Source organism: Rhinopithecus roxellana, chromosome 1 (assembly GCF_007565055.1).
Source record: "Rhinopithecus roxellana isolate Shanxi Qingling chromosome 1, ASM756505v1, whole genome shotgun sequence".
In the NCBI taxonomy this organism is placed as follows: domain Eukaryota; kingdom Metazoa; phylum Chordata; class Mammalia; order Primates; family Cercopithecidae; genus Rhinopithecus; species Rhinopithecus roxellana.
This window is the reverse complement of record NC_044549.1, coordinates 96121807-96136072: the sequence shown is the minus strand read 5'-3', so window position 1 is coordinate 96136072 and position 14266 is coordinate 96121807. Positions and strand designations below refer to the sequence as shown.

The window sequence follows — 14266 nt, the reverse complement described above, 5'->3', positions numbered from 1 at the left end:
GGAAGGAACAAGAGGGGCAGAGAAAGCATTCTCACAGACAGAGCAGCATGCGTGAAGGGCTGAAGAGGAAAACACCACTGATGTGTTAGTGGGATTAAAAGAAGATGAATGAATGACAGTATAAGTAACTAACGGAGACAGTAGAATGAGAGGGAGGAGAAGTAGACAAGGACCAAATATGGTATGGCCTTGGAGGTCTCAGTAAGGAGTATGGAAGCTCAATGTGGTGAGAAGCTAATGAAGCAGGAGAGGTGAGAATTGATTTACTTTATTATTATTATTTTTAAAAAACATGCAGGTTATTTTAGGAATGGAGAAAGGCAATTGCAAAAACAAGGTAACCACTCTGGAGATGAGACAATAATGATTTGCCTCAGATTACGACAGTGAGTAGAAAGTTAACAGGAAAGAAAGAACGGAGGTGGACATTAGCTAAAGTAATGTCATATTTACAACCCTGTCTAAAAGAAACTGCTCTTTCCAGGGGTGCTCCTGAAGAAGCAGTCAAATGATGTTACTTCTCATGTGATACCCCCATACTCCTCACACCACAGAAGACTGGTAGTGGGAGTTGGGAAGAAAGCACCCGACTCGGGAAAAGCCAATCCATAAACAGGCCAGCAGTAAAAACAATCTGCTTCAGCTTGGGCACAGCTTATTAGCTCAGTCAGATTATCTATCTTAGTAATTTAACATAGAATTACGTAAAGACTAAGACAGTCAGTAGCTAGGGAAAATAAAACTTAGTAGCTGACTTAGCAGCTGGCAGAGCAGAACTCTGAAGATCCATGAACACCTACCATCAAGACAATCCTACCTGACATGTCTTGGATAATATGAGAACTGGTCCCTGAACTTTCCTAACATCCCATCCTACTTGACCTAGTCTGAATAAGGATGTGTTCCTTGCATTCTTAAAAGCCTAATTCAAAACAAGTCCCCACTAAGATAGGATTGTAATTCTACTGATGCAGAAATGGAGGCTGAAAAAAATTATTATTAAACTTTCCTAATGGCAAATAGCTAAAGAGATACAATCCTAGGTGTTCCCATGTTAAAAACTAAGCTTTTGCATAAATCTCAAGGAGATATCAGACACAAAACATTTAGGCTTTTCTTTCTCTTCAAAATTAAGGTATAGTACTCACTGTAAATTTGAGTTTAGGAAAGAAACATAAGGAATCTAGCTCATACTGACTGAATATACCCATAGTGTCAGCTTAAGGCTGACTGATAGATCTTAGAGATTTGGACCTGTTAGAATGTAAACTTCATGAGAATAGGAACTCAGCAGAACCTCCAATAGAACCTCCAATACAGATGCTGAATAAATATTTGTTTAACAAATGAATTCAATACAAGGAAGGGTAGAAGGGAAAGTCAGTGAAAAAGAGCTGCTTAGAGTTCAACTGTGACCCCCAAACAGTGGAAAGCTTCACAACTCCCACTCATCTCTTACGTTTTCTATTGTCATTTTAAATATTAATATAACATCTTTATTGAGATATAATTCACATACCATATAGTTCACCCATTTAAAGTATACAATTCAGTTATTTTAGTACATTCACAAAGTTGTGCATTGAACACCACCATCTAACTCCAGATGACTTTCAACATCACAAAAATCAGCTCCACACCCACTAGCAATCATTCCCCCTTTTCCCTCTGTCCCAACCCCTGGCAACCACTAATTTATTTTCTGTCTCTATGGACTTGACTATCCTGGACATTTCATATTGTGATACTGTTAAATATTTGGTCTTCATCCCATTTCCAGACATACAACTTCTAAAATCCTTAAAATCTATGCAGTGATGAGTGTCTTTTGAAGGCTAATGAGATGACTGGTGCCTGGGGGGGCCTAGATAGTTTCAGGATGAGGGCTGATCACTGGAAAGACCAAGACATGACTGGAAAATCGGCACTTTCAGCGCCACCCTCCAACCTCTGGGGAGGGAAAAGGGGCTGAAGGTTAAGCTGATGACCAATTGTTAATGATTTAATCAATCATGCCCACACAATGAAGTTTCCATAAAAACTCAAAATAATTGGGTTCTGATAGCTCAACACATGCTGTTGCCTAGACAGCATGAAAACTCAGTGCCCCTTCCCGCATACCACATCTGGCTGTTCATCAGTATCCTTTGTAATATCGTTTATTAAAAAAAAAAAAATCAGTAAACACAAGGAAAGTGTTTCCCTGAGTTCTGTGAGCCATTCTAGCAAGATAATTGAACCCAAGGAGCAGGTAGTGTGAACTCTATGTATAGCCAGTCAGTCAGAGGCACAAGCCTTAACCTGTGCTTGTGATTCCATCTGAAGCGGGTGACACTCCCATGGGACTGAGCTCTCTACCTGAAATCTGATGTTATCTCCAGGTAGACAGTGTCAGAATTAAATTGAATCAGTGGATACCCAGCAAGTGCCCGTTGCAAAACTGACTACTTAGTTGGTGTGTAGGGAAAAACCCCATACATCTGGTGTCAGAAGTGTTGTGTTGATTGACTGTGTGAAAGGACAGTGTAGGAAAAAGAGTTTTTTATTTTACTTATTTATTTACTACACCCTCTCAAACATAATTGGAATTACAGAATGTGATCTTTTGCGACTACCTTCTTTTAGGCAGTTATCAAGGTTCATCTTTTTCAAGGTTCATCCACACCATTGCATGTGTCAGTACAATAGTCACCCCCTTACCTGCACAGGATGTGTTCCAAGACCCCAGTAGATGCCTGAAGCTGCAGATAATACTGAACTTCTACATATAGTATGTTTTTTCCTGTGCCTACATATCTATGGTAAAACTTACTTTATCAATTAGGCACAGTAAGAGATTAGTAACTACTAATAAAATGGAACAATTACAACAATATATTGTAAAAAAATTGTGAATGTGGGATCTCTTTCTCTCTAAATACTAATATCTTATTGTATCATGTTCACCTAGTTTCTGATCACAGTTGACTGCAGGTAACTGAAACTGCAGCTAAGGGTGAACTATTATACTTCATTTTATAGTGGAACAATACTCCATTGTATGTATATACCATACTTAGTTTATGCATTCATCAGTTAATGGGTATTTGGGTTGTTTCCTTCTTTTATTTATTTATTTATTTTTAATTATTATTATTTTTTTAGATGAAGTTTTGCTTTTGTTGCCCAGGCTGGAGTGCAATGGCCTGATCTCAGCTCACCACAACCTCCACCTCCCGGGATCAAGCGATTCTCCTGCCTCAGCCTCCCAGGTAACTGGGATTACAGGCATGCGCCACCACGCCTGGCTAATTTTGTATTTTTAGTAGAGATGGGGTTTCTCCATGTTGGTCATGCTGGTCTCCCAACTCCTGACCTCAGTGAGCCAGACCGCCTTGGCCTCCCAAAGTGTTGAGATTACAGGTGTGAGCCACTGCGCCCAGCCAGGTTGTTTCCTTCTTTTAGCTGTTATGGATAATGCTGCTATGAACACTCATTTACAAGTTTTTGTGTACACATATGTTTTCAATTCTCCTGGATTTATATCTAATTAGAACTGCTGGGTCACATGTTAACTGTTTAACTTTTTCAGGAATTGCCAAACTGCATTCCAAAGCAGCCATACCGTTTTACATTCCCACCAGGCATGTATGAGGGTTCCACTTTCTCCACATCCTCACCAACACCTGTTATTCTCTATCTTTTTTTACTGCCATCCTAGTGGGTGTGAAGAGGTATCTCATTATGCTTTAGAGCTGTGTTTCCCTAATGACTGAGATGGATCCTATTTTTTGTTTATTGGTCTTAATTAAGCTTTTCATCACTAAGTATCCCTTATGTGAAATGCTTGGGAACACAGGTGTTTCAGATTTTGGATTTTTGGGGATTTTAGAATGTTTGCATAATACTTAGAGACTGAGCATCCCTAATCCAAAATCTGGTATGCTCCAATAAGCATTTCCTTTAAGCATCACGTAGGTGCTTAAAGTTTCAGATTTTGGAGCACTGTGGATTTCAGATTTGTGGATTTGGACGTTGAACCTGTACTGTCATTGTTTTAAAGCTGGAGAATAAAAAGGAAATTGGGAAAAATTATTCACAGCATTAAGAGAAAAAATGTGAACAAATTTAAGGTGTTTGATAACAGCTGATCAACAATGAACCCAATTCTATAGATATATCTGTAAAAAAATGAACATCTCCACATAATATTCAAAAGTGAAATAAGGAACCAAACCTACCCTAAATAGGTAGGACGACAGGTGTGTGCCACCACAGCCAGCTAAATTTTTTATTTTTTGTAGAGACAAGGTCTCACTATACTGGCTAGGATGGTCTCAAACTCCCGGCCTCAAGGAACCAAACCCTCTGCACTATTTCAAAGAGAGATGGAAAATATTTGGGTTTCATACCTACTAAAGAACCAGGAGTGATATAACAATTATTTGAAAATCTTAAGGTATTATCTTGCTTGTTTTTCTGAACCAGTAACAGCTTAAAGTGGCTAAACAGTCAGTGTGAAAAGACAGAATAGGTGGCCAACAGGACAGGGCCATTTAATACAACCAAGCAGAGACCACTTAATTTGATCTTTCAGGACAAAACTACTCAACTGAATAAATTTATGTAATACCTACCTCAAGGGTCCAGAAAGACATACTTTAAAAAACAAACAGTAGATATGTGCAAACTAAAGTTTTCATTAAAGAACAGGACACTGAGATAGACTGTATGATTTACCTTCTAATATTAGACAATTCCATACTGAACTAGTAAAAAACACACTATATTAGGATTCCGACTTTTGTTAGTAAAAAAATTCATAAAATTCCACGTTTGTCAAAATACATCATTAATTAAAACATAATTTACATTAAGTTTAAAGTAAATAAAAATTTAGGGAAAAAATGACAGGTGATCAAATTTTGTCCGAATAGTGAATAAACAGTAATAGAAAGTAAGTCAGCATTTAAAAATTTCTATCTGAGATGAGATCTCATTATTGTCACCCAGGTGGGAGTGCAGTGGCATGGTCACAGTTCGTTGCAGCCTCCACTTCCTGGGCCCAAGCAATCCTCCTGCCTATGCGTCGTAAATAGGTATGACTACAGGTGTGTGCCACCACGCCCAGCTAAATTTTTTATTTTTATTTTTTGTAGAGACAACGTCTCACTATATTGCCCAGGATGGTCTCAAACTCCCGGCCTCAAGCAATCTTCCTGCCTCAGCCTCCTAAAGCAATGGAATTACAGGCATGAAACATTGCCTGGCAAACTTTAGCATCTTTAATAATCAACTTAATCTTGTATTACCAACAAATATCTATGACCTTAAATCATTTTCATTCTGGGTGCTAAGTAGTGCGAATTATAGTTGTTTTCTGATTATATTTACAATCTTTTGAGAAAACAGTTACAAAATCTACATAAAGCATTTAGTAACCCACTTACAACATAGGATTAAAGAAATGAAGTCATAAACTAGTACATATGTGACAATTTGGCTGAAGTATGTGGGAGAAAGCAGGCTTTCAGGTGACTGTTAAATAAGGGGAATAGGAAGCCTTCCTCAATTTGTGTGATGTGGTTTGGATTATGGCACAGAGAGGTACAAGAGGAATTTTGTAAGCAAAATGTTATTCTGATATGGAACACAGGGGTTTACTTGGATGCAATGTGTGACTACGTAAGTTGGCAGAAATAGTAAGAGGTTCCATTTATTCTGCATGTACTTTATGTTAGGCACTGTTAAGCATTTCAAAGGCTTAGAAAGAATTAAGTTAGCCTCCATAATTAACCGGAGTTCAAACCCAGACCTAAGTGACTCCACAGTCCATGTTCCTTTAACCCCTATACTCTAAGGCCTTTTAAGAGCCTGTATTAATTAAAAGTGACACTCATGTGCAAAAGAAGCAATGATAAACCAAGAGAGTGGTACTCGAAGTATGGTCCATGGGCCCCTATGTGGGTTCTGAGACCTTTACAGAGAGTAGACAGGGTCAAAACTATTTTCCTAATGATACTACTAATACTTAAAAAAAAAAAATTGTATTAACATTTGAATTGATGCCATAGAGGTAAGACTGCTGGTGCTTTAGAATGAATTAAGGCAATGACATCAAGATGCAATAGTAGTCACTGTATTTCACAGCTAAAATTTTTTTAAAAGTCAGCTCACTTAAGAATATCCTTGAGGAAACAGTAAAAAATGATTACTTTTATTAAACACTGGCCTTTTCTAATTGGTGAAAAAAATGGAGATTATATAGAAGCCACTTCTGCAGCATACCAACTTCTACTGAAGGAAGACTGTCTCAAGGAAAAAGTACTTGTGCAACTGAGTTGTGAACTGACTTAGCCACTTTTTTCATGGAACACTATTTTTACTTGAAAAAACGACTGACAGACAAATTATGGTTATTCAGACTTAACGGCTGGAAGATGTTTTCACAAAAATGAGCAAAGTGTGTGTGTCTAGGGCTTCAAGGATAACCATTTACAGCATTCATTGCTAATGATAAAATTTCAGCTTCCTCTGAACTTGTCCCAAAGGCATGGTAAAAAAAGAAAAAAAAATTGAGCTTCCAACAGAAAGTTAGAATTTTAGAAAACTTGTATCCACTACTGTGAACCTGACAGATTCTCAATACTTAAGATTTTTCTGAATTGTGTGGTTAACAATCATGAATTTTTTATTGAATAAAAATATGTTAGCATTTGGAAGATCTACATAACTCATGACATAATGTTTTCCAAATAATCCAATGCATGGTGTTACAAAAAGTATCAGTAAAAGATGGGTAAAAGTTACATCTGAAATGCAAGACAGACCAATAGATTTTAATGTAACAGTGTAAGAAAAGTTCACTCATATGGTTTTAGGTTCTACATTGCAACTAATCTTTAAGAAACTACCTCTTGTGGAATTAGCAGTATCGCTTAATCTCCATAATTATCCTGAAAAGCCTATGAAAACACACATACCTTCCTTCTTCAACTGCCTGTCTGTGTGAAGGTGGATATTCTTCACACACTTAGACCAAAATATGTATCACAAAAGACTGACTGCAGAAATAGATGAGAATTCAGTTGTCTTAAGTCAAACATTAAGACCTGAAAAAAAGGTTCAACATGGCCATTCTTCTCACTACGCATTTTTGGTTTTGAAAAATGTCCTTATTTTATAGGTGCCAATATAAAGATAGTTCTCATATTAACTACAGAAAAAGGAAGAACTCCAATGCTGTCTTTTACCAAACCTAAATGAAAAGCACAGAAAACAGTGTTTTCTAGTGCTTGAAAGTCCACAAGTGACACACAATTTCCAAAGAACCCTCTGAGAAAAAAAGAAAGCATTTACTGAATACCTATTATACCCCACGGACTATGCTCAGGGCTTTCACATAAAACCTTTTCATCAAATATGAGACCAGCACTAAGGCTGAAAGAAGTCAAATGGAGTAAATACGGTATATACAAAAAGAACAGACTCTGACACACCTGAATTAAAATCATTCCCTTGAATGTTATCTTATTAAATCAAAAGCACAAGAGTTTCTTCTTTAAAATTTCTTCTTTAAAATAAACTCAATATTTATAAGATTGAGAGAAATGTGAATACAGTTAAAAGCATATACAGTGGGTGCTTAAAAAGTTCCCTTCAATCATACTTCTCTCTTCTGTTCCAAAACTAAAACAGCGAGTAAGTACCAAAATCAACGATCAAGGTTAAATTTGATGACATGCTTTTGTTTCATTCATCACTACAGGCCTCAAATAGATGAATGCTGCTCCAGAAAACATTTAAAAATATCTTAAGGACCCACAACCACTATCAGGTATTAGATATCAATGTTTAAAAACTACCTATGCATTTTTTTTTCTAAAATAGCTTCATTCTTTGAAATCTAAATCACTCCTACAATTCTTCCCAATCTTGTATATTCATTTGACATATTAGTGACTATGAAAAATAAGGGCATCTTGGTATCTCCAAGAAAACTATCAATGAAGCAGTTCTCAAACTGGCTACCTTGTAAACCAGCAAAGTTGGCAGGAAGCACCAAAACAATCATTTAATTCCTAACTATATTTCTATCAGATATTTCATACTGTCACATGCTTGGACTATTATGTGAAAAATTAGACAGTAGTTATTTTAAGTATAGTAAATATGTTCCAAGATTTGTGGTGAGAGAGATCAGTCTCTAAAAGTTAACAAGACTTAATACCTTAACAATGCTTTTCACTCTGTACACTTTAACAAATCACCAAGGCTCTTTCAAAACAAAAGAGCTGATCAATTAAACTCTTGCCAACCAAGCACCTTTTTTAAAAAAAGTTCAAGCTGACTTCATACTTTGTGTTTGTGTGGGTAATCACAAGTTTCTAATTATGTAGCATTTTAATATTCTTTTATATTTAAGGTAAGTTGTTTTCTTAAAGTTGTGTTTTTAAAAGATCTAGTTATATTTTATGCTCTATTTGAACCCACTCAGAACTTTCATAAAAAGTATGCAAGTTTATTAGGAAATCTACCAGAAAATTCCCCTCTATTTTAAAAAACATAAACTATATGAGCTTAATTTACTTTATCCTGACAAATTTTTTATTTCAAGTTTGGTCACTACCCATTTCCTGTGTTGCACTGCATACCCTCTTTTCTATGGTTACTATTCTCAAACTAAGACTGGCGATCTTCAACCACACTGTAAGAAGCAGCCACGCCATGGTGGATATCATCTGATAGTTCTGGAAAATTATTTTAAATGGGTACTCAACATATGCCCTCTTTGATGCTTTTGTTCTTCAAGAAACTTAACATGACCATATTTTAGAGGAGCCAGAATGGTAGGAACAAATATCAGATTGAAACCTATGAATAACTTTCAACTCCAACACTCAGAAATTAAAACTTTAAAAGGATCACTAATCTGGTGTGTCTAAACTGCCCTTCAATGAGCAACTACATGTCTCTGTATTAAAACCTTTTTCTATTTTGTTCAGTGTAACAAGTTATACAAGCAGAGAGAAAAAACAGCCACTGAAAATAAGGGAGTAAGAGAATCAATTATACTGAATCCTATTAAATCCCTTCCCTCCCCCCAAACAGAAAAGCTGAAGGTGATAAAACGCTCAGAGAATTGCCAGGCATCTTCCTAACATTACCTATTAATCTTCACAACACTCATGAAGCAGATGTCAAGTACCTCTAGTTTTACAGATGAAAGAACCATAAGACTAAGCGATTTCCCCCAAGGTCATACACAAAGTTAGAGATCAAATTAAACTAAACTCTAGGACTTTGTACTCTTCGTCATTTCTAATCAAATAAACTGTTAGATCAAAATATGCTACAATTACCTCTCCCTAAATGCTATACTCTGTACATGGGCTGTTCCAGTAAGGTAGCCACTAGCCACATGTGGCTAATTAAGCACTTGAAATGCAGCTAGTCCAACTGGAAGTATGCCATAACTGTAAAATACAAACTGGATTTTGAACGTATGAAAGGAATAATATGAAACGCCTCAATTATTTTACACAAATTAGATGTTGCAATGGTATTTTGGATATACTGGATTAAGTTAAATTCACTGGACAGCACTGGCCCATACTTCTTTCCAAAGACTTCCCATGAAATAGATGTCATCACAAGATCCAAATCAAAAAGCAATTATTTTCTTAGAATTTGCTGTATTCTACATACATTATGTAATGCAATGTAGCAACCATATCTAAAGGGTGATAAATGTTTAGAGAGATGCAGCATATATGTAAGTAACAAATACACAAAATAGACCACTGTAGTGTTCTCTAAACATAAAAAAGAATGTTTCTATCTCATTACAAGTATGTGAGATTTTCAGTAAGCCACAGTGTGGACAAAGTAGGACTTTCCATTAGAGTCATATGCTATTTCCTTAGGTGGAAAAGTGAAAATATGCCTACCCCTAATGTATGCAAAAGGATATCAAAGTCACCAGAGGACAACCATAAGGCACTATGAATTTCTAAAAACAAAAACCCTCGTTAATGTCAATGTATACTTGTTTTTTAAAAGTCACACATCACAATATTCTTCTAATACAGCCTCAGGACTTAATCTGATTTTGACTAAAGTGCTAAAAGATATGAGGTAGGAGGAAACATCAATTTAAAAAATAAGGATAACTTCAGAAAGTCTGGCAATTCCACCAAAGGTTGAACGTACGTTTCCATATGATCTAGCAATTCTATTCCTAGGCATATAGCCAAGAGAAATAAAACATACGTCCACACAAAAATGTTCTTAGCAGTATTATGTAAAATAGCTAAAAAAGTGGAAACAATGAAAATGTTCATTAACTGATGAACGGATAAATAAAATGTGGTATATCGATGAGCTGGAGGATCATTAGGTCATAAGGAGGAATGAAACACTGATACGATTTTGTTACGACATGGATAAACCTTGAAAACATTACACTATGTGAAAGAAGTCAGTTACAAAAGAGCACAAATTGTACAATTCCATTTATACGGAATGTCCAGGATAGGCAAATCTAAGAAGACAAAAAACTGGTTGCCTGGGGCTGGGGTAGTTGGGAATTGGAGAGTGACTGTTAATGAGTACAGGTTTCTTTTTGGCGTGGTGAAAATGTTCTAAGATTGATTGTGGTGATGGCTGCAAAACTGCGAATACACTAAAAGCCACTTTAAGTGGGTGAATTGTATGGCATGTGAATTACATCTCAATGAAGCTGCTAGAAAAATGAAGCCAGAAATGTAGAGGAAAAAAGGGTTATAGGGATCTGTCAAGCACTTAATTGCTCTTTTTCTGGATTCTGTAATTTTGTGGTGCTTATCAGTTTTTAAGTTTTATCATTTGTGATTTTTTCTCATTCTAAGTATTCATATTAGTAAAAAACATTTTCACCACCACAAGTAAATTTACTGAAAAATCATTGTTATTTAAGAAGCTCATTTTTATGGCATGCGAATTATCTCAATAAAGATGTGACACCTTTGCATTAAAAAAAGGGATCACAATGGTAATATGTTAACCTTAAAAGAACCACAGAATTAGCAGCCCTGGACTCTAAGTAGTCCCTCAAATTATGAAACCCACTAAAACGCATAACCTACTTTAAAGATAATATTAACAGCTTTGTAAAAAGCCCAAAAAATATTTCAGTCAAGCAAACGCTCAAGTTCAGAAATGTCATGGGATGTTGAAGATTTCATTACGAAAACATACGGAGGAACAACATAAAAAATACTGCTTGACCACTTTCCCTAAAAGCTAAACTCGTAATTAAGATGCAGAAGGGAAGTATTAAAATAAATCTATTTATCTAAACTCTTAAAGCTGAAGGGAAGAAGTCTTCTATCAAAAATCTCAGTGGGGTGTGTGGGTATGCGTGTGTGAATGTATGTATTTAAACCATACGCCCCATGTAGACAATCTGGGGAGCAGCTGTATCTAAGACAATGATTTTTTTTTTCCTTTTTTAAATAATCAAACGTGATGGTGCCATTCCCTAGCCCACCCCATCCCCCACTACCACCACCAGCAGGTGGAGGGAAAGGATACTGTAGACTAGAGGATGACAGCTTTGTATAACCCTTTGGACTTTATATGTAAGAATGCAGCTGGTGGTCTCCTCTCAGGAGGGGGTAAAGAGATTTGTGGACAAGCTGAAATAAGGGGTATCCTTTGCCTGGAAGAGGGCACACCGTGAGCCACATCTTGAATCAGCTATATCCAGAGTAAAACAGGCCGCTGGAAGGCACTGTTAGCATCACCAGGATGGCCTCTCACGCCGGGGGTGTTTTTTTCAACGGAGAAGTTGTCCTGTAGTTTGGATATTGGGGGAGGCAGGGGTAAAGCGGGAGTCGGGAAGACCAGAAAAAATGCCTTTAAGTGGAGACGCCTCGGGCCTCGCTGAGGAAGTTCAGAGCCCCACTCGGTCGCCACACGCTTACCCTCCCACCCCCCACCGCCCTCCTTCCCGCAGCGCCAGACGTCGGTGCCCGAGCGAGAGCCGTAATCTCCGCCGCTGCCAGGAAGGGGGCCGCGGCCCGATCCGGGCAGCGCCGACCGCACACGCACGCCTCCTCCGCACGCGCCGCGCCCGGCCTCCCCGCCGCACGGCCCGACCCCTTGCACCCGCGCTGGGCCGGCTCTACCCCGCAGGCCTAGGCCGCGCCGGCCGTACCCGGGCACCTCGCTCCCCGGCGGAGGAGGAGCAGGCCCGACATAAACTTCCCGGCGCGCTAGCAGAGGCGTCACGGACGGGCCGGTCCCCAGCGCCATTCCCCGAGGCCCGGAGGCGGCTCCCGCCCCTAATCCCCACACCCGGGGTCCCGGCGGAGACCGGCCCCAGGCCCACGGCCCCCACCCCTCCGGCGTTGTCCCGCAGTTTACCTCCAAGTCGCGGCCTTTGTTCTTGAAATTCTTGAGCCGTTGGTTGTCCAGTTTCTCGTTGTCCGCCATGGCCGGGCCGGTGACTCCTTCCCCCGCCCGGGCCCCGCGGGATCCGCCCCAACCACCGCGCCGCACCGACACTCCCAGGAACCGGGCCGCCGCCTGAGCTGCTATGCTCGCCGCGCCGCCGCTTCCTTCCTCCTCTCACCTGCCTCCGCCGCGGCCTTCTCCTCTCCCCGCCCGCCCCCCCGCCCTAACCCCAGCGCGACTGCAGCTCCGGCAAAGACAACTGTGGGGCCGGGCGGCGGCAACGGCAGCGGAATGTGCTGCCGGCTGAGAGGGGGAGGCAGCCTCGATCTGAGGGCCCCGGAGCTGCGGCCACGCCCATCGCCTCCAGCCCAGCTCGCCCATTGGCCAACCAGGCTCCGGTGCGTTCGACCAATGAGAAGGGGCGATGGAGAGCCGGGGCGGAAAGAGCGAACGGAAAGGGGAAGCGAACGACGCTGGGAGGAGCCGGCTCGGGGCCGGGAGGGGTGCGGCTGGGGCAGGCGGGGAAGGACCACGTGCCTTCGGAGAGAGGGGGAGGAAGCGACAGAGAAGTATACTTCAGGGGAAATCAGCAAGGGGAAGGAGAGGCCCGGGAAAGCAGCAGGGCGAGTTATTTTGCATCACTCGTCCGGGAAGCCCTAGATGCAGGGGTCCAGGGTCCAGACTGCGTTAAAGTAACATTCTTTTCTCCCCGGGCGCGCCCTGTCTTCCTGAGCATTCCTTGCGCTCTCTGTTCGCTTTGCAGAGAGATCTGAGCTTCGCTCTTTCCCAGGTCGGACACTCGCAGCTCCGTTCCCGGGCTGGGGCTCCCTGCCGTCCAGGGTCGAGTCTGGGGGCCAGGACCTGCAGGGATGACGTGAGTTGAGGAGGCTCAGCGGAAAGCGACAGGAACGGTGGGTGGAAAAGGAAAGGGCCCAGTAGACGAATCTGATTTATCTTCTGTGATTAAGCGCCCGCAACAGGTAGGAATTTAGGCAGAGCTAGTGATCCTGGGACAATAGCACTTCCTAGGTAATTCGTCTTAGAAAGTTAAAGAGGCCGGGCGCGGTGGCTCAAGCCTGTAATCCCAGCACTTTGGGAGGCCGAGACGGGCGGATCACGAGGTCAGGAGATCGAGACCATCCTGGCCAACACAATGAAACCCCGTCTCTACTAAAAATACAAAAAACTAGCCGAGCGAGGTGGCGGGCGCCTGTAGTCCCAGCTACTTGGGAGGCTGAGGCAGGAGAATGGCGTGAACCCGGGAGGCGGAGCTTGCAGTGAGCTGAGATCCGGCCACTGCACTCCAGCCCGGGCGACAGAGCGAGACTCCGTCTCAAAAAAAAAAAAAAAAAAAGAAAGAAAGTTAAAGAAGCTGTGGCAGCTGACAGGGAATATTGTCTGTTGAGAAAGGAAATGAATTCCAAGGATACCAGGGACAACATTACCAGAGGCAGAAATGACAAGAGATACAAAAGAACGTATTCAAAAATTTCACAAAACAGAAATGGAAAATTATTTTAAAATATATTGAAATATCAACGAATAACATCTCAAATGTCCAGGGATATGTAAAGCAGCAACTCTGGTCGGAAGCAAAGAATCGAGGCGTTGGGTGTGTTTAAACTTAGCAAGGTAGGGAGAAGAGACCCTGATACAAACTCCTTCAGAATCGTTGACTCCCAGTCCTTTCTAGTACATTTTTTGAGCAGAACAACGTGCAGAGATAAATGTTTAAAACGCAGATGTTTCTTAGGGAAACACTTTTAAAGCCAACAGAGGGGAATCTTTTTTAAGTTAAAATGGAAGAAGTCAGTGGGTTTAACAGATATGAACGACTGAGTTTCCTTTG

General features: G+C 40.5%; 1 protein-coding gene across 1 annotated transcript in view; it reads right to left on the bottom strand.

Annotated features, from left to right (window-relative positions):
- The window catches only part of KPNA4 (karyopherin subunit alpha 4), a 67491-nt gene extending 54728 nt beyond the window's left edge, over positions 1-12763 (bottom strand). The window contains exon 1 of the mRNA XM_010366715.2: positions 12388-12763. Coding sequence (XP_010365017.1) covers positions 12388-12456 — 69 coding nt within the window. The 5' untranslated portion in view covers positions 12457-12763. The remainder of the gene's footprint in view (positions 1-12387) is intronic.
- Positions 12764-14266: the final 1503 nt, after the last annotated feature.